Source organism: Anopheles gambiae, chromosome 3, assembly GCF_943734735.2.
Source record: "Anopheles gambiae chromosome 3, idAnoGambNW_F1_1, whole genome shotgun sequence".
Classification (NCBI taxonomy): domain Eukaryota; kingdom Metazoa; phylum Arthropoda; class Insecta; order Diptera; family Culicidae; genus Anopheles; species Anopheles gambiae.
Genome location: NC_064602.1, coordinates 67202069 through 67230035, shown reverse-complemented (window position 1 = coordinate 67230035; position 27967 = coordinate 67202069). Strand labels below are relative to the sequence as shown.

The window sequence follows — 27967 nt, the reverse complement described above, 5'->3', positions numbered from 1 at the left end:
AAGGTTTCCGCTTGGGCGAGGAATCACTTGAAAATGTTTGGGCAATTTGTCTGTCCTGTGGCCCTGTTCCAGTGGTTGCAAACATGTTTCTTCTCTTTATGTTGTGTTTTTTTTCTCATAGCTGTATTACACATGTACACATGTCAAAGTTCATTGGCTCATTGAAACTAAAATATAAAAAAAATCGATTGCCGATCACTGCCCTTGTCAATGCATTCGATAGAGGTTTGATGTGATGCAAGCCATCTTCATATGGCTGAAGATCAACCCTTTTCGTGGAGCTGTATTGTGTTTTATGACTGCGACAATCGCAGCCCCAATCCGATCGGTCAAATCACTCAAATGTGACGATGCACTTCGCAACCAGTACCGAAAGTTGCTGCGAAAGCCCCACCGCATATATCGATGACAATCGGATTTTGAGCGTCTCTCTTCCTTCTTCCTGCGCTACCTGCCCCGTTCCAAAAACGCATCCAACTGTCCAGCGGGTGCTTTATGCGTGCCCTACCGCCACCCACCAATGGAGCCGCATGGTGGTGGGTGTGAAAATGGCGGAAAATAAATACATCGATCCGAAACAAATGCGTGTCGCGAAGCAAAAGCTTGCCACAAGGTGACGGTGACGATTCCGCGGGTGAAAGGAATCGTGCACTCTCTTTCTGTCCCCGTACCGGTACGGTCCGGTCTCGTACTCTTTCCTCTGGTGGGCGGGTGTTGCGGGTGTTTGTGTGGCCCCCCACCCCGGTGGCCTCGTCGTGCGGAACGGTATGCGTCTGCGCAACCAGTGAAAGACACACTCTCGCGCACATTGATCAGGGAGATCGCGCGGTGAGGTGGTGGTCCGGCGGACGAACGGACAGACCGACCGAAAGAAAGGATGAGCTTGTACGGTGGATGGTGTGTCGGCCGGGTCAACCCACCGGCCGTTAGGCTAGCGGTCGCGGCGGGACGGTTAGCGGCGATGATCTAACGTCCAACGAAACCGCACAATAACAACGCACAGCAGCAGCGGCAGCAACAAAAAAAAACTGTTCCAGTTGTGAGTTTTGCGATCGAGCCAAGTGGCCGAATTGAAGCACTTGACGACTGTGCCCGGGCAGCCGAAAATGTGGTGTGCTGTGAGGTGAGGTTTCGAAATCGAGACTAAGCATTTTATTACACGTTCGTGCACGATATGTCCTGGTTTTTTAAGGTGATCGGTGAAAATTGGATAGAGGGTTGAGAGGGATTGAACGAGGAAGCTAAGAGTGGACAGTGGTTTTGTGCAAAATTTATTGGACGCATTTCTAGCGTCTCCAGGGAAAAGCACTCACCGTGGTCTATGGGGATAGTTGTGTAGTAACGTTTAATTATGTAGGGAAAAGGGAACATAATAATTCGGAGTTATTGCCATGCAACTTCGTTCGGCAGGTTGTCATACGATCCAAGACAGTTTTTCAATAAAGTGGGCAGGTTTGTAAAATCGTGAAAAATCCTAATTGATCTTGTCAATACTGTGTTTTATTCAGGATAAATTCATATGGGTTTTATATGTTTTATATTTAAAATACATTTCAGCTTAATCACCACAATCATACACAGTCACACTCATAAAAATAATTTGTAATGGTCCTTTAATATTTTATTTATATTTATTTCTTGTTATGTTATAAAATAAGAATTGATAATTTTTTCCTCATCTCATCTAGTTATAACATAACTAAATTGATGTGCATTCTTCTACTTCCTCTATTTGGTGTAACCACCAACCGATCAAGCCGGTATATATACAGGCGATTAAGGCTTACTATTAAATAAAACCGCATGTAGCCAAAAGTGTCTTTAAAATAAAATAAATAAAAATATTAAGTACCACGCAGCAGCTCAATAATGGTCCATACTACGAGGGACGGTTAAGATGAGGCTTGAACCCGCGACGGCTATGTGGTTGAGTCCTACGAGTTGACGACTGTTCAGCGTGGATCTTCCACTGATACACTTCTTCTTCTTCTATTTGACGTAACGTCCTACGCGGACATGCCGGCCTATACACAGGCTTTCGAGACTTAATTCATTACCACGCAGCCGGATAGTCAATCCTTGCTACGGAGGGACAGTCCATTTTAGGTTTGAACCCATAGCGGGCATGTTATTGAGTCGTTCGAGTTGACGACTGTACCATGGGACCGCCACTGATACTCATAAGCTGCATTATTGGGTTCAATTATGAACTTGTGATGTAGAAACTATCCCTCCACATACACAAGCAAGCAAGATGAACGTATGACATTTAATCATTTCAAATAAGATTGTTTTTTTTTTTTCTTACCTCAGTATTTTGCTGTTCCAATAAACTAAATTAAACAGAACAAAATATTAAAGATGATTATGAACTTACTTCCGTGGCACAACACACAAGATTTACACAGAACAGAATTAACCAAAGAAAATATTCAAGTAGCATCGAGAAGATGCTAGAGACTACTGTACATGTTCATTTTAACATAAAATATTCTCCTTTCCTTTCTATAAGCATCGGACGGTAAGCGTGGCCACGGTTAATGTGATGTTTGCATGATCAGATCTAAATGTCATTCAGCCGAAGTTTGAAGCTCCAACACACACAGTGCAACAAAATGAAAATAGTACAGTGTATCATCATCTCACAGCACAACTGAAGTGTAATATCTTTCTCATGTTTGTGTCTTCTCCAAAATAGCGCACAATTAACGAGCGCACAATTAAATCAATATTCGATGACGATAGCAGCAGCGATAAGACGCACAATAAGCAAGCCGTTTATTGCATAGCATTAATAACCTCAATTACTGATACACTACACTCCGGTCAGTTACTGTAGAGAAAGAGTAAGATAGAAAAGACGCGTGTAAGAAATGGCCCCACCTCCCCAGTAACAGTAACGTTTTATCGATCGTCTGCCTGATGCTGCTGGTTCAAGTTCGGCGTACGGTGACGGTGAGAAATGGTGAAATTGGAGAGTGTGATTTCGATGCGTGCAAAAACAGCGAACCTTCTCGCCACCATGCTTCGACTGGCAGTTGGTAGCGTAACAACCGCTGGTCAATAAAAAAAAACCCGCAACCAATGGCCTTCAATTAATTGGAAGAGGGGGGGGGGGGGGGTAAGTACACCGGTCTGCACGTATAATTTTGCCAGCAACCAGAACTGCCATCTAAAACTCCCCCCAATAACACACAATTGCAAACGCCAAATTTCATCGCGGTAAAGATACAAGTAGGAAAGTCGTAATGCGCTCGTTTTAAAAACGTGCACTATTAAGATCCACGTGTACTGTCGTGCGTCCCATAAAATCCTTCGTCACTGCCCTCCCCCCAAGGGAAAGTCGTTGCTTTTCTGTTTGTTCACACTTGCGCCGACAGATGGCTATCGCTAGACGACAGGTCGCCCGCCGCCAGACTGCATGACTCCTCCACCGTCGTGTGGCGACGTGCGGAAACTGTTATGACTGACCCGGTGCATTTGCCGAGTAAGCAAGTGTAGTAGGATGAACCTGCCAATCATCGGACAGTGTCCGATTGAGCTGTCGAGGTGTGTTTGTGGGAACCGATCCGGAGAGGGTAAAACCCGTCTGTCTGTCTGTCCGTCTGGCGCACAAATGTCGCAACGAACGGAACGGACTCTCGATGCTTCCGTCAGCTGACTGACGGTGCTTCGGTGCAAGTGTTAACCGGACACACTGTTTGTTCAGCCTGTATTGCGCAAAGCGGCTCATTACAACCGGTACAAATGGACGTTGCGCGTGTTGTTGCTTCGTTCCGTTGCGCTATTATGCGATCGTGGTGGTGTGGATGTTGTTGGTTTAAATCTGTGAGGAATGTAATGTGTGATGTTGATTATACCCCTAGAGAGGTATGAAGAATTGTTTGAACTAAAGGCAACATAAACTAATAATATCATTTTAAGAAATACTATAAAAATCACAGTCTTTAAACCCCCGTTTCTAAAGCATCGATCACTAGTACTGCCCCTTGACAGCGGCACTTGTGATAGCGAACGCCGAACCGCTGCGCCACTAATTGCTCGTAAAACTTTTGTCACCCAGCACTGGCCAGAAGAACATTGCCACATAGAGCAATTTTCCAACTCAACCAGCTTGTTGTTGTGTTCTTGCTTTTTTGTTTGCTGAAGCCATATGCAATCGGCAACCTTCCATGCTGCACATTACACCCATTCCGTTCTGGGTGTTGTTAAGAGCTTTTAAGCAAACCAAACCATTGCTCACAAAAACGCAGAACAACAATCCATTGCGGGTTTTGCCAAATTGTGAAATGTTGCTAGTTTGTTTGCACCAAAAAACCAAACCACGCACTCTCTAGCGGGACGATCCAAATGACCTGCCACCTGCCATTTATCACTCTCGAGCGCCATGAAAGTTGCACCACCATTCACCACTCGGCCAGCGAGTCCGGCGCACGTGTGCGGAGCGTCATATAATCTGCTACTATCTGCCGCAGATGGAGGATAAAAATTGCCAACGGGTGCGAGTCTGTTACCGTGAGGTGTGCAAGTGAACCGTAGGTCGGCCGGCTGGTCGGTCAGCCAACTCGGAAGCAGTCGGCCGTGTCACGAGACTTTTCTTTCCCGATGTTTTTTTCACTCTCTCACTAATGTGTGGAGAGTGTAGGCGTTCGAATGCTGCATCCAAATGTGGATGTGAAACGTCTTACGTGAGAGGGGCGTTATAGGGACGATCGGTGAAGATTGGATGAGCGTATGTAAGCTGATGCTAATTGTAATGAAATAATGATCCGTAAAATGATTCAGGTGTCTGGTGTAATCGTTGTTTGTTGTTTATTTTTGGCAAAATGGTTACCTTTTAGTTATGAAAACAGTTTTATTTGCCTAATTAATTTATTTATCCTTTCGTGAGTTTGAAGTTTAAAAAAATGGCATTCATTTTAATAAATCAACTGAACCATAATTAACTATGATCTAGATCCCTGGCTGCAGCCTCCCATCCATCCGATCTCTGACAGGTCTCGCTTCACCTGATCCAACCATTGAGTTCGCTGTACTTCCCCCTCATGCCGAACTGGGGATCGCTATCGAACACCTTCTTGACGGGGCATGAGTCCAGCATCTGGGAATTAATGTTAAAGAGTTTCTATTTCAACAACAACAGTACAACACCATATTTGTGCACTATTTTTTATTCAGAAGGAACGGCCGTATTGTTTAAGTTTGAAATGTACTAAATTCAAACTAAAAATTATTTCCTCTTCTTCTTCTTCTCCGCGGTCATGCCAGCCTATATAGACCGCCACAGAAATTCTTTAAAAAAATTTATAGAGTAAACGGTTAAACTTTCACAATTGACAAATACGAAATATTAGCATCTGAAGGAAATATTTAAAAAAATGCAATAATTGTTTGTTTGTTTGTTTGTTTGTTTGTATCGAACTATTCCTATTAGAAATGTTGTAACACATAACATAACAAAACATTCGCACATTTACATTTACTCCTTTTTATATCGTGTTGTAAAGGTCTTTGAATTTACCGTACGATTCCTTGGGGGTATAAAGTTTATATGGTAAATCAATTAAAAAATAATCCATAATCATTCAATAGGGGCGGTCCCGTGGTACAGTCGCCAAATCGAACGACTCAATAACATAAGATAAGGCCGGCTAGTAAATCTATATGGGACAAAATGATCGTGATCATCGGTTACACAGATACAAATTAGATTTAACGCTAGTTGTATGCTAAAATAGGTTTGTGAAAGTATTGGAACCTAACAAAACAAAACAGCTGAATCCGAATAAAATTTAATAAAACCTAATTTTGTGTTATTAAAAAAAGTAGATTTCTCTATAATTTACTATTTCAACAAATGAAATTCTTCAGTAACGCATAATGACGAAACGACATACGTGATCATGCCAGCCTATACATGCTTACAAGACTTCTTTACAAGACGCATCCGGATAGTCACTATGAGGCTTGACTCCATGGGTAAAAAGCATATTCTTAACGATTAAAGGCCTCGCAAAAGTCAGTTAGTTCCAAAGTAATATAAAAATAACCAAACCATGATTTAATACAGAATCAAATTCATTTTGTCTTCACAAAACCTGAAAAACATAATGATATACTTCTTTCCTGGGATTATATATTGATCCATTTAATTGTATCATTGCCCTATCTCTTCATAAGAAAATGCCTAACATATCATCAAAACAAGAAAAGCTTCAACTAACTACAGACAAGGTCATTGAATCTATGGTTTCAGTGTAGGAATAAAACCATAACACACGCTCTATCCGCTCTTTAAGCACTTCCACGTGCAGCAACCACATTGTTTAAGTGGCTTATCTCCTTCCCAGCTTTACAGATCAATAAACTGTGAAACAATTCTCAATTAGCTGCATGGGAACAGTTTCAAAATATCTAAAGCATGAATTTATGACTTCATAAATCACGATCATCCAAAGTCGTCAAACTGAACGGACACTCGCTCGAAAGCAAAACAAGGCGTTGATCAAACCGTCCGAAACCACAACACAGTACTGCGCGTTGATACCGTTCCTTTCTTAGAGGTCAATCTATTACCTGCGTCCTACACGCAGCCGCGGCCCCCAGGCAAGCGCACCCTGAGGTGCATTTTTATCGCCCTGGCGACCAGATCGTGGTCACTAGTCCAACGAGATGCATCGAGGCTGTAGCTGGAAATATAACTGCCCAACTGACTAAGCGACTAAGAGACGCCAACCAAACAAGGTCACACCGCTGCATACAAACATGCGTGGTGCAAAGGGGCTCCAACGTCAGCTCTCATTTTGCAAAATTCGACACATTCGCTCTAAGCTTTATAGCACCTCGTAAGTTGTCGCCTTCTTAGCCCTGAAATCTTCCGCCAAGATCAGGAGTAATCGTAGCCGGATTGCTAAAAAAACAGATGCCACCTGCCTTTTACAGCAAGGAATCGGTACGGAGCCGTGTTCACGATTCTCACACCGCAAAACGAGTAGGAAACCCATGGACAGACACAGGTGGCTTATCTGCATTTGGTCATTGGGGTGTAAGACACCGAGTGAATGTCCGGATGCTGTGGCTTGGGGGTTGAACGATAGATCTATCCTCACGTTTACGACTCATTAATCTGGCGACCCGCCGTCGATCGTGCTGAAATGGATGAACGAAACTCTGAAGGAAATTGTACCAGAATCTTTACCCTGAATTGAATCTCCCAGCCCGGGCAAGGTAGTCCGTTTTCAAGAGAGCGCGATAGGCAAGGTCTCTTTGTAGTATTTTTTTCTGTATGTTATCAATCATCGTCGTCCATCGTTAGCTAGCCAGTGGGTGCGTTGTGCCGTGGCGATCGTGACGTTGAACGAGCGATCAAAAACGTTTTTTTTTTTTCGAGGGTGTGAACACCCGCTGTCAGCGACGTTGACGCATTAAACTTGAACTTCACTCGCCACGTTTTGGACGCACCCAACTAACCGACGACTCCAATGATCTTGAACGACAGTGTCAACCGTACAAACAACTGTGATCGTTTTGATCAGAAGGTTACCCGGATTGAATTGATCACCATTGGCTCGATGATTTTCCAGCGAATAAAAGATTTTCTTTTGTTGATTTGGAAATTTGTCAAGCAGTTGACTGACAGCAGGGTATCGAGGTGGGTAGCAATGTGGCCAATTCACACCTGCCATCTGCATTCTTTAATTGATCGTAACTAATGATCTGGACCTCACGCTACCGAAGGTTGATTACCATCCGATCAAATGTTCATTAATAACAACACGCTATTTGTGATGGATCCGATCGTTGCGAAATTGGAGTATGCATCTTATAGTCTTATTTTGCACCTTAGGGCATTCTTTAGACTGAGTGATCATTAATCTAATATTAAAGAATACCGAAGACATTAGAAACCCCCATTAGACCCCGTGTCGACACGGGTTTATTATTCCGGAGCATAACCATTCTAATTACTATTGAGATTTGACCCTCTTATAAGATTCTGACGAAACCCTCTTTGGTTTTTTGTTTTTTAATGATCATAAGGTACATTTTGTGCAGTTTATTAAAATAGCCCTCGAAATAGCGTTATCGTTCTATATCTAATTGGTCTCCGGTGTGAAAACAAACCCAACTAAAAAGACTCTACAATGGCTTAACAGTTAGTCTTGAGACCTTTTGTGCATTGTGAATCGATTCAATGTGTATTTAATGTGTATCAATGAACTTTGTGTTTTAAACAGAAGACAAATCATGTTAGATCATTCGGCAGTCGTAGTCGACAAAGTACGGCTCGCACGTCTACTAGGAGGAGTACATATTATGATTTCCTTTTGAATCACTGGAAGTTTCATTTAATTTCATTTCATATCGTTTCGCTTTTTTCTATTGTTTGCCAGCTCTGGCTATACAATATTGATGAATCTTAAACATTAAGCTAACCTAGCAAAACTAAACTAACTTCTCTAAACTGCGGGTTGGTGCAGAAATTATACAATATAGCTCATTGGCAAGGAATCAAAGGTTTAGGTAAAAGTACTGGTAGGATTCGAAAAGAATAACAGAGTAGAAGCCCATCGGAAAGCGGAAAAAGAGAGGTTAAAGTCAAACGAGTCATAATATACATTAAAACGACGCAAACAGCTTACCAAAGGACCATTGCGAGCATAGCGCGTACGTCGGAAGATGGCAACAATAGGATTACGAGGGCGAAGGGTGCGGGCAGGGATATAAAAGGTAATGCAGGACAGTAATATTGGCGCATCGATGCTGTCCAACAGTAAACCAACAATGAGAGTTGCCTGTGCTCTATAACGACGTTGTTCAAGAGTTTGTAAATTCAGTACCTGACAACGTTGAATGTTCCAGATAACTCCGAAGTGTAGCAGTAGTGTACCCAAAAGAGCGCAAAAATAGTATACGCCTAAAATATTGTTGGACGCGTTCCAGTTTGGAGATCCACACTGTCTGAGATGGACACCAATTTATACATACATATTCCAGGATAGGGCGGACCAGACTACGATAGAGAGACTTAAGACAAGACACATCCCGTAGATCTCTAGACATTCTGCGTATAAGACCAATAGTCAGCATAGCCATCATAGCGACCAATTACGCACTCTTCCGCCAAGATCTCGTACAACAGTAACACGATTGATTACACATGAATCGAAATGATAATTGAATTTCAACGGATTACGAGAGCAAGTAAACGAAATCACAGAACATTTATCAGGACATAGTTCTAAAAAGTTATAATTATACCATGTACCATGTACCATGTTGTGATACTATCGCCTGTTAAGCAGCTGACAATATCTAAGTAGTTGTTAGTAATGGAGCATTCGGGTATGGAAAGGCATGTGAAGTGCAAGCACCGACAAACCGACGTGACACTTCGAACAAAATGAGCTTCAAAAGTTGTCTCCTGATTTCAAATGAAAATACGTTAAACACTAGCGCCATCTCTATAATGATTCGCTTACTACACTGACACAGAGAAGAAACTGCTAAATCCCCTTTTTGTTTTTCTTCGCAAATTCCAATGCGTATTGTTTTATGTACTTCTCACATCTTTTGCATTTATTTGGAAACTTATAAAATGATTTTCCTGGGTGTTTTATCCAAAAATTCTCACAAAATCTTGCCTTACACTTCCTTCGCAATTTGTATTTAGAAAAGTTGTTTACATCGAAGCAGCAGTGAACAGAGCTTACTTTGACAGAAGTGATCGCCTCACTGGTAAATGACAGTACTTTCGTGTGGGACACTTTTTTAACGCTAGTTTCACGTCGGTTTGTCGGTGGTGCAAGTTTATCGCACGAACGTTCGAAACCGCTGATTAGGGGGAGCAAAAGGCAGAGAAAAGAGTGATTTTCTGCCAAGTGAGGGTAATAAAGTGATCGAAGCATGATCTGCAAAAACCCTCTCTTCCATATACCTTTGAAAAAACTAATTTAAAAATCTTAAAATCGTTTAAAATTTTGAAAGGTTATAACGTCTTAATAAAATATATAAACTATAAATAAACATATAAACACTTCTTTTACATTTTACTTGTAACTTTTACCTCATAATCGAAAAAAACAGCAATAATAGGCTACCGATCGGTAAGGGAAACGATCCACGTCTGATATTGTTGGTGCTCGTACGTCCACCATTAGACCACCAGTTTGTTCGTTGTCTACTAGATTAGATTGTGATTTAACTATGTGACCCTACGTAAACACATTAACGAAACTGTTACCACATTAACGACAGCGCGTTTAAACAATTATCTATGTTAAAACGATGTTTATTTATTGCCATTTAAGGCATAACCAAATGGAGTTATAAAACAGCGTGCAAAATCTCATGAATCACCACTGCACATGTTTAAGTGTTTGTGTGCTGAAAGCAGTAACAGAGCACTAAGAAGAAAAGAAGGGCAGTGCTACCTAATGCTTCCCATAATGTGCAAACGATCTAAACATTACGATAAGCCCGATTTATGATGCCGAACCGCAACGCGCTTAGCGTCAAAACAAGTGCTTAGTGCGCGCGCCGGTTTGCCATTTTCCATCATTCCACAACGAGCCTGCGCGCCTGCATCACAAATGGAAAGCCCATTGTGTTGAATCAATAATCCATTTAGCTGAACTTACTAACCTCGCACATGATGCCGGCCCAACGATACCTGTGTAAAGTAGGAAGAGAGGGGGTCCTTTCCCGGTCGCATCTCGAATGCGCATCGAAAGGCTGATATTATACTCAACATCAACTAATTGCTTGATTACGGACCGGTATGTAAGGGGCGGAGCGTGCGCAAAGCGGGACTAATAAACGAACTACAAACGAACCAACGAACGCTACCTCCGCGGCCGAGTGCCGAAAATTTTGCGGATTGAAAGCGAAAAATGATTTATTTATCATCGTGTGTTGAATTAATGGACGCTTCCGTATCTCTGCCCGACGGGTTAGGGTGTTTTTCCCGCTTTCCAGCATCATAACGGGCGGATAACATGATTGGATCCGGCTTAGTGCACGTGGTGTGTCGATGGTGACGTTTCGACGGTGGAAAACAGCCATCATACAATCACCGTCCCGACCCCGTTGGGTGTACCACCTCATCTCATAAATCATCGTCTTTCTTTCGCCGTACTACCAACACGGTGGCCGCCGCCACCTGGTCGGCTACCGGACTCGATCGGACAAATCGACATAATGGTTATCTGCCACCAACGCGACGGGCGCGAGAACGCGATGAAACGCGACGATTAATTCGGCCCACAGCGGACGCACTCACCTCTTGGGTCAGCAGTACACCAGTAGCAGCATGAGGTTAGAGCGCAGGTTGCATAAGTGGCGCGGCTACACTTGAGCCGGGCCCACTTGAGCAAACTTCAATTTCGTTGGACCCGACCGGTCGCGTGAAATGGTGTCACACCACCAAATTGCTACCGTAGTTCTTGCCGTAGTGCACTTTTACCGTACGCATCTATCCCTTGCAGAGCGCGGGTTTGCCTTTTTGGACGTCATTATGCACATGTGTGTACACGGCACCCTTCCCTTTTAACCCTTGCCAACATGCGGTCGAATAATTATTCTGCCCAAGTGGACCAAATGGGGTCCATCGGTGGGGTTCGCTCTTATTTCGGCGCCTCCAAAATGTGGCAAGCAAATTGCGCCAATCATTTGGGAGCGTTCTCTTGGCGAAGAAATTTTGAACAACCCAAACGGTAGCCCTTTTGGCAGCGAATTTCAGGGGTATTTACATAATTAAAAAGACACAGCCTAGTGAAGTGACCTTAAGACAGAGGAAATATTTCGAAAACGTTATGCAAAATAGAAGTTTTATAATTGTTATAAGCGAAAAATACGAACATGATCATTCCGCGACTAGAAGATTGTATCTATTTTAATGTCCATATTCTACTTCTAACTAACATTATAAATCCGTTCCAGAAGATTGAATCTGTCTGTACAATTATGTCTAGCCTGTTTAATTCCTGAATTATCTGGCTTTTTAGACCCTGTCATTAAAAAATCGATTAAGAGATATGAACAAATACATATTACAATCAATGAACACGTGTTTTCTTCAGGAATTGTGAAATTTGGATCATCTAACTTTTAAAACATCGGAGTACAGTAGCACAATAATATGTTGTTAATATAATAGTATAATAATTATAATATAATAGCATAATAATAATAAACTGTTAATATTGTTATGCAAAATAAACAAACGAAAAAGAAAATAATGAGATGATAAGTCCCACCACCTCTTACGCCAACACAGGTTTCAGAACGAAGGACGTATTTTTACGATAATATTTCACTAGGTAGGTAGGTAGTTTAGAATAAATCTAAAATTTACGAGCAAATATTGGCATCGGACACCATTCAAAATAATTCACCAAGTCATACATACTCCTAAGACGACCAACGTATTCTATAGTTCCATCAAGAAAAAACGGGTCTAGCACACTCTGAAACAATCAGGACATAACTGCGACATGAATATGACCAGTTCCACTGGCACCAACACCGGCTCCAGGGCACTACCTTCCGAATCAGAAGAACCTAATGTATCTGGAAATGGCCACTTACAATCATCAATGAGTGAATCTTGCTGTGACCTCCCAGACTGCATGCAAACAGCAAACTCTCCAAAACTTAATTCGGTTGTCCACTTGTTCGCGCGCGTGTCTCAAACTTATGTTGTCTTTTTCTTATATATTTTTTGTGTAATTTGTTTAATATGTCAAGAAAAATCTTATCATCATTATCAAGCTCGTGATGACAAATGCAGTTGTACATTACAAAGTGACATAGGACTTCTACAATAGAATAACGTTACACAGTTTGTTTAACATATAAAGAAAGCAACCAACGGATGGCATTTAAACACTCAAAAATCGTTGATATTTTTAAACTTATGTTCCAACAGATCTAACTTTTCTCCAATATTGGTGCCGTAGCATAGGCTTAGCGTAGCATCGTCAAGTCGTATGACTTAAAAACGAACCCTTCATGGATTTTAGCCCGGTACGAATCGAGACCCATTGATATTTGATTGATAAGATCAATATTTAAAATTTAATGATCGACTGTATTCAACAGAAATTGCATTTACTGTGGATCAGACGGCCTCACATAACGGCCTCATTGCAATTGTAATTCTTCTTCTTTGGCTCAACAACCGATGTCGGTCAAGGCCTGCCTGTACCCACTTGTGGGCTTGGCTTTCAGTGACTAATTGATCCCCCCCCCCCCCCCTCCCCATAGCATGATAGTCAGTCCTACGTATGGCGGCGCGGTCTATTTGGGGATTGAACCCATGACGGGCATGTTGTTAAGTCGTACGAGTAGCAATTGTAATATCACCGTATAATTCAGAAGTTCTTTCACGAATATTAAACCAACAATGATATCTTCAGACCAGATCATGTCATGTCAATTATATCTGCGTGGATGTGATAGTGTTGGATATCACAGTACACATGTACAACCATACAGAATAGTTATTGTTCGATCGTAGTATACATGTACAACCATATAGAATGGTCAGTTGGAAATAAGCTATTAATGCGAACACATCGTAGTCTGGTAACTAAATATATAACAGATAGAATAAATCTTTCAGCGTTATTGTCCGACTTCATTCTTATGACATAACAAGTCTAGTCATCCGTTATGCTCTCTTGAATACAGAATCAAAATTCCTTTTCTAAAATTTCCGTTTAATCATGGCTGCAATTTTGAAGCGCGACATTAATTGTAACCTCATACCTATGATCACTAATCGTACGTCGGCTTTCAATATTCCGAGGATGTATTCTGCACATTCCCTATACGCCGGCATCGTTCTGCAAACATCCGCTCTTCTTTATATATTTGTATTATCTAAATTATTTCAATTTCAATTAGTACAATTTAATCCAAGAATGTAGTAAAACTTTGGATGTCCTCCAAAGCTACCATACATGCATACTTTCAAGCAAACCGCACACTAAACGATCTCACTCTTCCTCTTGATAGTTGCGAGCTGCTCTAAAGCACGCAGGCAGTCACGGCATCACATTAACTGCAAGTAAATGAACCATTAGTGTCAGACCAACTTATTTATAACACCGAATCGCCATCAGCATCAGTTGGCCGACACGGTGAAAGACAAGGACAATTGTGTTATGTTGGGAAATTCTTGCACACATCCTGGAGCAAGGACGGGAATCGTTCCAAAACAGACGATGGGGACAACTTTCACATAGTAAGAGGAACGTTTGATTCTGTTGCAGGGTTGTGTTGGACAATTTAGGTCAAGTATTGGATTCATCTGATTGCATCAGAAAAAAAGGATTGTGCCACAGTGAAGAACAAGGGTTATTATTGGACATTTCTAAAATAATTTAAAAAATAAGAATAACATCTTCCAATTAACGACTGGGATTCAAAGGTAAAACTAATTGCATTTTATTTGCACACACGCGTAAAGATGCGCTTGTAAATTACAAAGCAAATCAGATCTGTTTTCCACGTGCTACGCCCTGCTCGGAAACGGTAAAATAGTTCCATTCCAAAAAGCTGTCTGGACTTTTGGGCAGCAAACCCAGCAGGGCGGAAAGTGCGGATGGTGCAAAAATAAAGGCTCCGATACATTATTTACCTTACATGAGAGCGTGTAAAATACAGAATCACACTAAATAATGCAGCAGTATTGGGGTGGTTGGCCGGCACGAGCTACCCTGAAACCCAATTAATCTTTCTTTTTTTATGGAACACGAAATCATTCGCCACGTGTGGCAGTGTTTCTTTCAATAAAGGAAAGGATCGGTCGAAAAAGAGAGGAATTGAAACTCGTAATTTGTATGTTGCACGTGCGAGAAATTAATGTAAACAAAAATCTAAAAAAAAGTGTAAATTATAAAATGACAATTAAAAAGACAAACATACACGCACATGCCCGGCTACACCTTTTGCTTATGCCGCTTTCATTAAATTGATTTAAATAATTTCGTATGCGTTTCACTCGTGTGCACGTTATCATCGCTATCAAAAATGTATAATGAAAAAAAATATGTCACGTCTTTGCAGCACTAGCAAATTGTCTGTTTAAACTATGATCACCGTTACGTTCTATACAATAAATTTACTATTAACTATACTGATATTTCATAATCTTTGATTCCCATTACTTAACCATTATTACCATGAAAAGAAACGGTTTAACGAACAATTTAAAAATACCATTAAAACGCCTCCTACGATGAAAAAATGTCAAAGGATGTAACTTTCTATCAAACCGAAAAAGTAAGCTAAAGTAAAGCTAGCCATAAAAAAAAACAAAGAGAGAGAGAGGGTCCCGACTGGGCTTCGGTAGCGATGAATCGAGAAGTAAAGTAATCGCCAACTTTATTTAGTTCGCTAATGTTCGCTTAGCTCATTTTACCGCGGGCCATTTCACGATTTCCACACGCGGAACACGCGGGAAACGGGGTGATCTCTATATATTGCCCCCCCTTCTCTCTTTTTTTTCCATCCCTTCGCGTTAAGATCTCCGCGTGCTCATGAAACAGTGAGTTGAATTGTGTTGTTTTTTGCTTCTTCCATAAGCTACTCCCTTGAGTGCACTAATCTATTGCTCCGCAACTGCCTCCACGCTTTGGATTTCGTGATCCACGTCAAGAATGCCGCTCTGTTGTGTGTCAAAAGCTGTGGCAACAGCAGCAGCAGCATAGGCTTGCAATGGGTGAGGTTTAATCTAGTTTCGTTTGTCCGAGAATGGGGAGGTAGAGGTGTGTGAACTATTTGGTTGTTTTTTTCTACCTTAATCTCACTCTCTCCCTCTGTCTCTCCTAGATCTAGTTCTAATTCCTTAGGCTAAATAAACGAAGTATGAGAGTTGAGAAAATAGATCAAACTATGATTGTTTTTTTGTGTGCTATGTATGATGTGCTGCCAAATAGCAAAGCAGCAACTTATAATTACAGCGTAATTATTCGACGATTAATGTAACTGCTGCTGCCGCAGCTAAGAAAATGAATGCTATAGCTCATCAAAAATAGGCAATAAAAAGGCTACACATTGAAAGAATAATCGTCCAAACCCGCAGTTTGTTCCGCGTTGTGGTGCTGAAATTGAAACTACAAAGTGCGAAAACTTTGTCCGGTTCTAGTCATCAAAAAAAGCCACCCAAACGTGGTGGCATGCAGCATAGGGGAGCAGAACAGGTGGACCCACCCTAGCCCCACCGGTTCGGGTCGTCCGGGGGTAAACAAACCTTTTTTGGAGTTTCGCTTCGGTCGCCCGTGCCTCGTACCATTCTCTTCCGAAACATACCGCGAATTAAAAAAAAAACCAGAAAGATCGCGATTGCGTTTTGATCGAGCAGCAGCACAACATTAGCGTTAAAGCCGTACCGGGCGGGCAAGAGATGAGATAAACAAGAAAAAGAAACGCATAACCACACCGGAGAGGACAACATTAACTGCCGAAAACAAGCCATCAGCCAACAAACAAAAAACCGCCAAAGCAGCAGTGTGTGTAACGAAGAGGGTAGGGCAATGTCAATGCCAAGAAAACGGCAGCCAACGTGAAGCCAACGCGACCTTCGAGTGCGTCTGACACGATCGCCGGCGGGCAACAAGTGCACGCATGTAGGGAGGGTGTACAAATGAGAACGCATTACAAAAAATGGAATGGTTAATGCTAGAAGAAGTGTGTTGACCAAAAACGCCCCAGGAACTACATTTTGCGCAACTCAGAAGAATTTGATCGAGTTATGTTGATCCGTTTTTTTTATCTCTCGCTCGCTCGATTTCTCTCTCTCTCTAGCTTTGTCGCATAATCGGTGTACCGTGATGGGGTAACTTAACCGTACTGTGCGGTAGGCCGTACGATCCCCACCAACTGCTTGTTCCTTTTGCGATTGAAAAGACTTTTCAATATATTTACATTCCTTCGATGTTTATTATTCAAGCAGATTCCTTGCATTTACTTTTAAATATTTACGCATTTTTATATGCATTAACCGGTTTACATAATGGCGTTTACATCGATTTTCATAAGCGTTTACATATGCGTAACCTCTAATCTAGAATAGAAGTCATTTTGTTCTAATTCATCCGAAAGAAAGTTGATCAATCATACCAAACTTGTGGTTTACATAAGATTTCTTCCTCTTCAATGCATTTAGAAATGTTTTTCTTAGAACGTAAAACATATAAAAATTATAAAATAATCTATACATCATTGACACTTTTTAATGTGAGTCTTCTCTCTATAACTCCTCCTTTTACCCTCATCAAGATTGAATCTTAATTATTTCGGCGTATAGAAGACAAATTGTATGACAGACCGGATGATAATTTAGGTCCGGATTACAATCCAGATGAGAAATTTTGTATTAGAATAGATAGATTTTGAAAACCATCGTAAAAATTGAGAATTTTTAAAGATTTAAATAAATACTACATTCATTGAGATATTGAAAATCAACATATTGAGGCGTTTCCGAGCATCCAGGAACATTAACACGAAATATTGCTAATAGAAAGAAGCGTACTTGAATGATTTAAACCAGACATGCCAACCATACGACCAGCGGGCAGCATGCAAAGACTCTCAATCTGAAGAATTAAGGCTGTTACTAGAATATGAATCAGATACAGATTGTAGGATTTTATGAAAAGAAAATGTGATGATGTGATTGTTTTAGATCCGGCTAACACAGCGGTCGGCTAACTTTACGACCGAAAGAGCCGAATTCTACAATAGAGTTTCACGTGGAAAGTCAAATTGCTAAACCAAGAGCAAAATTGTGTGAAAGTTCGATGAAATATATTTGTTAATTGTTAAGAGCCGCCATCTCGATTTAAAAGAACCTCATGCGGCTCACGAGCCGCACTTTGCCTGCAAAGATGGCATGTGTAGCATGTGCTTCAGTAGTTGTTGATATGAGTGAATATCATGAACTGGGTTTGAAGAGGCTTGTTTTTAGGTATCCATTTTTCTACATGGCCTTTTCTACATTTGGCAACAAGATATTTCTTACGAAATTATAGATAGATTCTATGATCACCGTTACGTTCTTCGTTGATATTTGTTTTCCTATCATAAGGAACTTATGGTATTTCGGTTGAAGAAATGATCCTGCCTGTACCACTTGTCTTGGCTTGGCTTTCAGTGACTTATTGATTTCTCCCCATAGCAGGATAATCAGTCCTACATCAGTATGGCGGCACGATCCATTTGGAGTTTGAATCCGTGACGGGCATATTGTTAAGTCGTACGAGTTGACTGTACCACGAGACCGGCTAATTGTTCTAGTTCTACTATGATTACTGTTCTAGTTCTAATAGACAGGAAGAAGTAGTAAAAAGAGATGCCGTTTCTAATAACAGAAATTCTCCGCGCCTTATTGTTTTGTTAGATTAAAGATCAATGTTAGATTAAATCTTCAATTACTATTATTACTTAAAGATTTGATGTGCATCGATCAATCTAAAAATTATATGCGAGTGCATACAGGTTTTAGAGATTATATTCACAATGCGATCATGCCATCCCCTCCAACGCTTATTAAGTAGTTCCCGGTATTACATTATTTGAATGTAAACAACCTGGAAATATTGCTACGTTTGGAGTTATAAATTTATGATTAAGAATATTATTATCAATGTGCCAATTAAATATCAAATGATTTGCATTATAAGTAAGAAGACAAATTATTCAAACTTCGGTGTCACGTCAGAAGTTGCTATATCTTTTAATCCTATTTTCTCCGATCATTGCTTTGTTTTATTTTGCAAGTTGTCGACGTTTTCACGAAGCAGTTCTCGTGAAAGCATTAATCTTTGATATTAATAAAAAACGAATAAAACTGCTCAAAAAACGTCGTTTGAAACCCACCATTGACTAAAGCAACAAAACTGTATCTCTAGGTCTACAATTTCAAGATGTAGGTAGATTACGCGCGAACTGGAAGTCTTTGCATCGTTTAATTGATGATCTTCACCAACCATTTGAATCATGACGAAAAATTGATCTTATGGCTTGTTCAAGACAAAATTTGGGCATTTTGCACATTGATGAACTATATCTGTTCATTGTTTAAGATCAAGTTTTTGATAATATTATAAGATTTCGGTAGCAATGAAAATTTGAATCTGTCAGTTAGAAAACATTGGAAAGGCTCTGCCTTCCTGTTAGTGCAGTCCATAACGTTCTTAATTATTTTGATACACGTTTTGAAGTAGCCAAAAGGGATTGGAACTGGACAAAAATGGCACCTAGGAGCCACTAGGGAGAAGAAAAAAGGCATTTTTTTCAACAACAAAAAATTGGTTCAACAAGCAATATGCAGCTGTGGTCGAGAGCAAGCCAAAGCTTAATCACTATCGGAACACGGTATTTTGGAATGGTGTGCAACGAATGGAGTCCATATTGTAAGAATCGAATCCACCCAGCTTGTCTGAGTTGCAATAAATCGAGTATTGGGATGAGAGCATCAAAATCAAACTTTTTGGTCAAGTAACATGCATTTGATCCCTTATGAAGTAGAAATGTGATTTACTGACAGGTTGAAGGGATCACGTAGCTTAATTATGTAGCATGATTCAAGCAATTTTTCAGATATTTCCATTTCGTATTATATATGGTAATAGATCGGTCTAATTACTTATCACAACTCATTTGCTCATGAAACACGTGGTCAATCATGATGTTAAACAGTTGCCGGTACTTCAACCCAAGCTCGTTTAAGATTCCATTTCTTCCGGGCTCGAAAGACCTTCCCGATACCGGTTTAGCCACCTACACCGAGATCTTAACTCATATACCGCCCCCTGCAGGCATGAGAGCCGCAGCTATCGCACGTGCTAAACTTCAAGTTTCAACAGAAGCTTACACTTAGCCCCTTCCAATCGCTGTGTATTGTAACTTCCTTTTGCAATTAATTACAAACTGTTGTGAATTATTTTCAATACAAAAAAGAGATAAAACAAATCGTTTATAACCTAATCGATTCCCTGCCCAGGCAGCTCACATTGATTTTAAAGTCACACATAATCCAACCACCCACTGATAACTGAAGCTGAACGTTATCGACAGAACACTTGTTGGAATGTGTGAATGGTGAAGCAAGATTCGTTTGTTGTGACTAATCGTTCGTCCCTGCTTTTGCTTATCATCTACGATAGATTAGAGGTTCTTTATCTAGTCTTTGGTTTATTTTTTCGGGATGCAAACACAAGCGCTCGCCACTACGTCCTCCAAGCAATCCAAGGGTTGGCGTTCCGAATCGATAATAGCCGCTTCCTGCATTCGCATTGTTCAATCGATAGACCGAGTCGTTGTTTTTTTTTTTGTGTATCATGGGGAGACTTGTGAAATTTTCCACCATTGGTAACAAACAGACAAGAAGTAAACACGACTGCAGATCATGGAATTGATGTAATAAGACTTTGCATACTTAAACTTTGGTCGCATCTGTTTGAAACGTGATCGACATCAGACGGTTTCTAGAATGATAATTACACCAGACTATACCACCAGATAAGATGATATAGAGAGGGGTTGAGATCAGAGTCCGATTGCTGAATACATTGTAGCTATCACTCACTCACACTTACCCCTAGGATGAGAAGGGCGCTTTAAATGTCCATTACAGCGTATCATACAGTGTCCTACACGTGGTGTTACCTAATTTTACTGCTAGTATTTTAGTGCATTCAATTTAAATTGTTGTTTAAAAAAGAATTGTTCCAATTCGGAAACTAACTGCCCTTGATGTCGTATTCGATAACTTCATTCCTTCCATTATTCACCTCGTCTCGAACGCGCGGGCATACTTTTTTCGTTAATCACTGTTAATAGCTTCTTCGCCGGACACGCTTACACTTACAACCGCCCGTGCATTCGATGTAAAGTGCTCGTGGTGCTATCAATGGTATTAATGCAATGGTGCTGCCGCCGGACGAACTTATCGCGGCTATATCGCCCTCAAGGCGAAACAACAGGTAACCCCCGATCGGATGACAACCAGCTGTCATCAGTTCCCGATCGACCAGCAACCGAAGCGAAGGTCGCCGTAGCCCCGCTCCCGTAACCCCGCTGTGTCCATCCGTACGCCGCCATGAACAAACCGCCAGTCCTATTTTGCATTTTACTGCTGCTCGTTCCACCGAGCCTACAGGTACGTCACTGCTGCACGCTCAATTAAATGCACGCTCACTTCCGCTCGCTGCGTCCGTGCTTGTGCCTAACCCTGCCATCTTCACCTTGCCACTTTTACGCAGATCTCCACGCCAGGCGATCCACACTATTGGGCCGGTGTGGTAGAGTTCAGCTCCGATCGTGTGGATGGCGAAACGGCCGAAACCAGCACGGCGAACCGTCTCGCCCAGTATCTATCGATTATAAACTCCCCCGAGGCGGACGCTACCGATGTGCTGGCATTTCCCGAGAGCACGCTGAACCGTGTGGCAACCGCTTCGTTCGTACCACACCCGAAGGATGCGATCGCACCGTGCAACATCCTTGAGTACGAGCCGGTCGTCCGGGACATTTCCTGTGCCGCACGCAACCGCAAAAAGTACGTCGTGATTAATCTGACCGAGAAGGCCCGCTGTCCGGAGGCGGGCGATGTGCGCCCGTGCAGTGCCGATGGGCTGTACCACTTCAACACGAACGTGGCGTTCGACCGGGAGGGTGTGGTCGTGTCGCGGTACCGAAAGTTCAACCTGTTCGGGGAGGCCGGTATCAACACGACCGTCTACCCGGAGATGGCGAGCTTTGAGACGGACTTTGGGGTGAAGTTTGGCCACTTTATCTGTTTCGATCTGATGTTCAACCAGCCGGCGCTGGAGCTCGTACGGTTGGGCATTACCGACTTTATCTTTCCGACGATGTGGTTCTCCGAGCTGCCCTTCCTAACGGCGGCCCAGATCCAGCAGGGGTGGGCATTTTCGAACAACGTGAATCTGCTCGCGGCCGGCGCTAGCTTCCCGGGGGTGGGCAGCACCGGTACGGGGATCTACTCCGGTCGGCGCGGTGAGCTCACGACCGTCATGAACCACGAACCGCAAACGTGCGTATATTGTTGACCGATGCCGCTATTGTGAAGGGTTTAAGTTTTCATTTCATTTCGCTCTTCTCTTTTGCAGCAAGCTTTATGTCGCACAGGTGCCCAAAATGACATTCCCGAATGCGGCGATTAACAAGATCCCGCAGCCGAAAGGTACGCCGGCCCAGATGGCCAAGCTCTACCTGAAGCGTGACCAGATCGACAAGTACGCGACGAAAGATCTGCCGATGACGTCGAACGCACTGCTGCAGGAGTCGGTCTGCTACGAAAGTCACTGTTGCAACTTTACGATTAACTACAGCGTCAAGCCGAATCTGCAAAATACGGTAACATCTTGGCGCTGTTCCGCTTATCACACCTTGCCGGATGGCTTCCTAATATGATATGCGTTAAACGGAGATAACTCTCTCGCATGCTCTCATTTGCAGAACTACTATCGCTACAAGCTGGCCGCTTACGATGCTGGCCGTACGTTCGACGGGTTTGCCGATGGCCAGATTACGACGTGTGCCATTTTTGCCTGCTCCTCCGCCAACTATAGCGACTGTTCGCGCCGGTTCGCTGCAACCGAAGCGTACGATGAAGCGGTCACGTTCAACACCATCACGATACAGGCAAAGTTCGCTAACAACGATGAAACGTTTGTGCTACCGAACAACGTGGATACCAGCATCGTACCGTTCGACGTGTCCGAGACGGAGTACACAGTCGTACCAAGCGTAGGCGATCCGTAGGTTTTCTTGTTTTTTGCTTGTTTTGTCCTATCATTTCACTTAGTAACGGTTTCGCATTGTTACAGGACACCGCACAACATTGTGACGTACAAGCTGACCCGCGCTCATTCGGACCTCTACACGTTCGCGATCTGGGCGCGCAAGTTCGAGCAGTACGCATCGGCCGGCGCCAATCCAGCCGGTTTATTCTCCGCGTTAGTATTGCTTGTGAGCGCCGCGGCGATGGGAGGGCTGGCGAAGAATCTGTGGCAATGTTAACGACACTTCCACCCTTTTTGCAGCATTCATGGTGCAGAATTGTAGCGAGTGCATTTCACCATCACATTGCATCCATATCTCGTCATGCGATCGCTTCACGCCATCAAACATTGCTTCATTCAAAACACATTGGTTCATGCTATGGGGTGAGATGAGGTGGGTAAAGTAAACGTTTTTGATGAATCGTTAATTTATAAATGACGATATTTGCGATTAATGCTAATAATCGGTTTTCAAGAGATCAAAATAAAAATAATAAACGTTCTTACTATTTGGAATCGTTTTCGACTTAATCTTCTTGTTCAGCCACAGCACATTGATCGACACACTACTTTAAAAAACTAATTCTTCGGATATTAAAACACTCGCTAAAATGGTTCGATAACGCCACGCGCATATAGTTTCACATACAGCTCTCTACAATTGTTTTGATTTTTATTAATCAATATTTGCTTTCCTTTTTTTCTGCACGCGTAATAATTGCTTACCACCCACTGCTACTGCGCTACCGCGTATCGTGCCGAAACGTGTGTGTGCGTGTGTGTTTGGATTTTTTGTTTGCCAATATACTTTAGAGTTAATTATGCTATACGAGCCGTACCACGCCGCACGCTGCCTATTTCCGAGCGTGTTGAAACGGCACATCGTCGCCAACGGTCGCCATTTCAAACGGAGAACACTACGCTCTAAAAAGGGTGTGATTTTTTCCTTGTTTTACATTCTACTTTTACCGGGATGAACCTTCACTGGTTGAAGCATTCACGTGATAAGGTTTCACACACACACGTACACAGGAGGGCGCATTTGTTTTTTTTTTGTTATCAATTTAGAAGCATTAATTTTGAAATTACGAGTTGATTACGTGCAAACACTGGGGGAATTTGAAGGGCCATGCCGTTTGAGTAAGAGAAACGTTATACGAACGGTTACAATCCAATGTGTTACCAGCTGTATTCGGGTGGCAAAGTGACTGTATTTAACGGTAGAAGTGCGTAACTTCTAGTATTTCAGGACAGGTGGAAGGTTGGCGGGAGCTTAACTATTGGGAATCGGACTATTATTGTGTTGAGAGGGGGATGAGGGAGGGGGTGGGGGTTGTGTGTGATTTCCACGATCCGGAAAACACACATCTGGCATCTCCTATTGGTTTTGGTCGCTTCTGGGCTTAGCGTTTGTAACGATACTTTGAACTTTGTGCTAGTAACTAAAAAAAAACATAAACGACGTATCGTGTGTAATGTAAGCAGAAGACGAAATAACATTCCGCAATGTTGCAAAGCTGCTCCTGCTGCTGATGCTTCTCGCATTACACGCACTCTATAAGAACTAGCGCGATCCGGGGTAGGTATGGGGGGAGGATGGGGAATCCAGAGAGTGATAGGACCTAGCCGCCGGACGACACACTACTGACTGTATAATCGTTTTTTCTAATATATAGGAAGGTTCTTCTTTAGTGTGTGAACACCACACAAAATGCGATTGAAAGAAAGAAAGGTAGTGAGGAAAGGGAAAGGATAAAGACAGGTTTTTTTTGTTTTTGAATTCTCAAAGAAAGTCACGGAACAGCAAACGAAGAAATGCGGGGAAAAGGACCGAAAAAAAGGAAACGGAAAGGATACATCTAGTTCGACTTGCTGTTGCAGAAGTTCTTCTTGTGGATCTTGAGATGGTTGGCTTGGGCGAACGATTTGCCGCAAGCCTGGCACCGGTACGTCAGCTCGGCCGTATGGTGCGACGCGTAGTGCTCGGTCAGCTCGTTGAGATCGCTGTAGTTTTTACCGCACATGCTGCAGTCAAGCGGATTGTCCTTCTTGTGCACCTTCATATGGTTCTTTATATGGCTCTGCTGGATGAACGACTTCTGGCAGATGTTGCACCGGTACGGACGCTCGCCGTTGTGTATGCGGATGTGGTAGATAAGGTTGATCTTCTGGATGAAGCTGATGCCACAGATCAGGCACTCGTGCGGCCGCTCGCCGGTGTGTATCTTCGTGTGGTTCGACAGGGCCGACGATTGTACGAACGCTTTGCCGCAGGTTAGACATTTGAACGCACGCTCACCTAGAGCCGTAAACAAGAGCAGGGACAGTGGGTGAGTGTGAAAGACTTTGCGAGGAGGATTTGTGTTTTGCCGTGCTGTTGAAGTTTGTTTAAAGTGCAGCCTTTTTAGGGAAAAAGAACGCAGAAGCAAGTTAGTAGTTTGTAGTGACTGGGTACGGCAATAACGGACATTTGAATAGTAAATTTAATAGAGAGTAAAGATACGATTTATAAATTTTGTTTTTGCAAAACTCGATATATCTCGTTGCAGCCAAATTCTACTAAATTAAATAGGAAATACACCATTCGTAGGGAATATAGGACAATCATTAGACTGTTGAAAATGGATTAATCAAGAGGGAAGCGTGTTGAAATACATTATTTGTTCGTTATTTTCTGTATGACAGTTAAGTATTTATAAAATCAAATAACACTTTTCATGATTTCGCTGTAGACTTTTAACCTTTAAGTTGGCAACCGGATACCCGGGTATTTTTTTTAACTTTAAACTGAGATAACTTTTGATTCATTGCTTTTATTGGCCTGAAATTTTCCGTAGCCTCCCAACTTTTAATTTCTGATTTTTTGGTGCATAAATTGTAGTTTTAAACAGCCTGTAAGTATTTTATATTGATTTTTTTTAAACTTTACCACGTAAGTTGGCAACCAGCATACCCGGGTATTCCATACATTTTGTATGGAGTATGACGTTTCTCTTCTTCCTCTTTTCGTATTGTGCTTATTTTCGAGTCAAATTCAAGCGATTCCAAATTTCAATTTGACCGTTATTTTTATAATAAAACGAAAAAACTTTATGTATAAATGAAATAGAAGAGAATATATGGTCAGCATTACTTGCTTACAGCATTAAAATATAGAAAGCATTGTTTACCTATGAAAATCGTTAATTTTTTGCATCAAAACGTGTGGAATACCCGGGTATGCCGGTTGCCAACTTACGTGTGTAAATCTGGTTGCCAACTCTACGGTTAACATGCCGTTCACTAGTCTAATTGGATGAAAAATATTGTTTCAAAGATTTACTAGAAGCCATTAGACAGAAAGAAGCATCATTTTCTTATGTTATCTAAACTATATAAATTTTAGCAAAAATTGGTTAAAAAATTGTTAATGAAATATCCAAAATATACCCACACCATTGGATCGTACATTAAACTGACCGTTTATTGACACACCTAAAACACCCCCCCCCCCCCCTCGATTAGCCCGCCCGCCACTTACCTGTATGGATGCGCTTGTGATTATGCAGCGTCGACTGGTGCGCAAACACCTTGCCGCAAACGTCGCACCGGTGCGACAGTTCCGGCACGTGGATGCGCACGTGGTAATTCAGCTTGTACTTATCCTTGAAATACTTCCCGCACACATCGCACTGGTGCTCGCTGACCGCGTTGTAATCATGGTACTTCCGCTCCTTCTTGCCGGGCGACTTGACCGTGCGGATAAACTGCTCCTGCAAAGAAAGTAACACCGTATGCGAACGAAACGGGAAAAAGGAATAGGGGGGAGCTTAACAACAGGATCGGCATGAGTCGCAAACAGACCTGGTTCCACCATACTTCCGGGATTTTCGTCACGGTGCGGACGTAGTTTTCCGTGTACTCTTCCTTCACCTTCACGATGAACCCTTCCGGCAGCTGCGGGATGACGATGTTCCGGTTCGCTTTGCCTTTCTTTTTCTTTTTACCCGTACCGGTGGTGGTGGTGTTCGTGGTGCTGGTAGTGCTGGTGGTCGTTGTCGTCGGTGTGGCCGTGTCCGTTGAAGCCGTTGAGGTTTGCGCCTGAGGTGTTTGTTGCTGTTGCGTTTGCGGCGGCTGCTGCTGCTGTTGTTGTTGTTGCTGCTGCTGCGGCTGTTGTTGCTGTTGTTGAGGCTGCTGCTGTTGTTGTTGCTGTTGCTGCTGCTGAGGCTGTTGCTGCTGCTGATGTTGCTGTTGGGCGGCCAGCTGAGACTGCATCTGGGCAGAGATGTGCTGCTGTAGACCCACCATCTGGGCCTGCTGTTGCAGCTGCAGCACATGCTGCTGGTTGTGCGCCTGGCCATCCGGCAGCTTCTCGTACGGATCGAACTGTTCCTTTTTCAGGTTCACGATCATTCCGGGATGCGCGAAACCGAGCAGCTGATGCTGCGACTGCTGGGGCAGTTGGTGGTGCTGCTGGTGTATCAGCGGCGGGCCAAGCTGATGCTGAAGGTAAATACCTTCCCGTTTCACCTCGTTCGGTATGAAGCTAAAATGGGTAGGGAAGAGAAGAAAAACAACAAATGAATTCACTCCTGTTAGCAAAGATTTTCGTTCGAAAAATGTTTTAAAACACTCAAATTTCTCGCTCTTCGCATTCCGTAAGACACAGTTTGAACACCCGCCACCGTCACCCAGCAACCGCTCCCGCCTACTCATTCCCCTACACACGGCACTGGGAGCAGGCAGGAGGTCTGCACCGACCCACACTTCACTTGCTTCGCGCCACCAGTACTTACAAATTCATTTTCACTCGCTGGCTTTGGGACAGGGGCACTAAACGACGCTCAAAAGCATAATTTTACAACAGTTCTCGCCCAGTTTTTGCACTCGGTTACACTTAACAACGCCAACGAAAATAAAACAATAACATTTTCTACTTTTTTCTTGCTGACAGCACTCTTGACGAAACGTTCCCAAATAACCCGAAAAAAAAAAACTTAACGAAAGAGTCAATTTTAACGATGACGGCTGTGCGTGCCTAGTGAGGTGCAGCTGATGGAGGAATCCGAACCGTTGCTACTTTGGAACAATTGAGCAAGCGTGGATATACCAACTGCTTGTGTAATTTTAGTTGAATTTTCCCAATTGCTCTTGAAGATAAAACCAATTGC

The 27967-nt window shown here is 42.5% G+C and overlaps 2 protein-coding genes across 5 annotated transcripts; one reads left to right on the top strand and one right to left on the bottom strand.

Moving 5' to 3' along the window:
• The first annotated feature begins 20648 nt into the window (after positions 1-20648).
• LOC1272534 (vanin-like protein 1) lies at positions 20649-23333 on the top strand. 2 transcript variants are annotated; one of them, XM_061657245.1, is made up of 6 exons: positions 20961-21172; positions 21276-22066; positions 22143-22389; positions 22492-22793; positions 22863-22991; positions 23079-23333. In XM_061657245.1, the coding sequence occupies exons 1-6, from the start codon at positions 21113-21115 to the stop codon at positions 23098-23100; spliced, it is 1551 nt and encodes a 516-aa protein (XP_061513229.1). In that variant the 5' UTR covers positions 20961-21112; the 3' UTR covers positions 23101-23333. The 2 variants fall into 2 exon arrangements, with proteins under 2 accessions (XP_061513228.1, XP_061513229.1); XM_061657244.1 differs by having other exon boundaries at positions 20649-21172; positions 22863-23333.
• Positions 23334-23451: 118 nt separating this feature from the next.
• On the bottom strand, positions 23452-27777 carry LOC1272533 (adult enhancer factor 1). 3 transcript variants are annotated; one of them, XM_061657247.1, is made up of 4 exons: positions 27593-27777; positions 26661-27342; positions 26338-26569; positions 23452-25116 (listed from the first exon to the last, which is right to left on the bottom strand). In XM_061657247.1, the coding sequence occupies exons 1-4, from the start codon at positions 27598-27600 to the stop codon at positions 24677-24679; spliced, it is 1362 nt and encodes a 453-aa protein (XP_061513231.1). In that variant the 5' UTR covers positions 27601-27777; the 3' UTR covers positions 23452-24676. The 3 variants fall into 3 exon arrangements, with proteins under 3 accessions (XP_061513231.1, XP_061513232.1, XP_311446.5); XM_061657248.1 differs by having other exon boundaries at positions 26338-26563; XM_311446.5 differs by having other exon boundaries at positions 26676-27342.
• Positions 27778-27967: the final 190 nt, after the last annotated feature.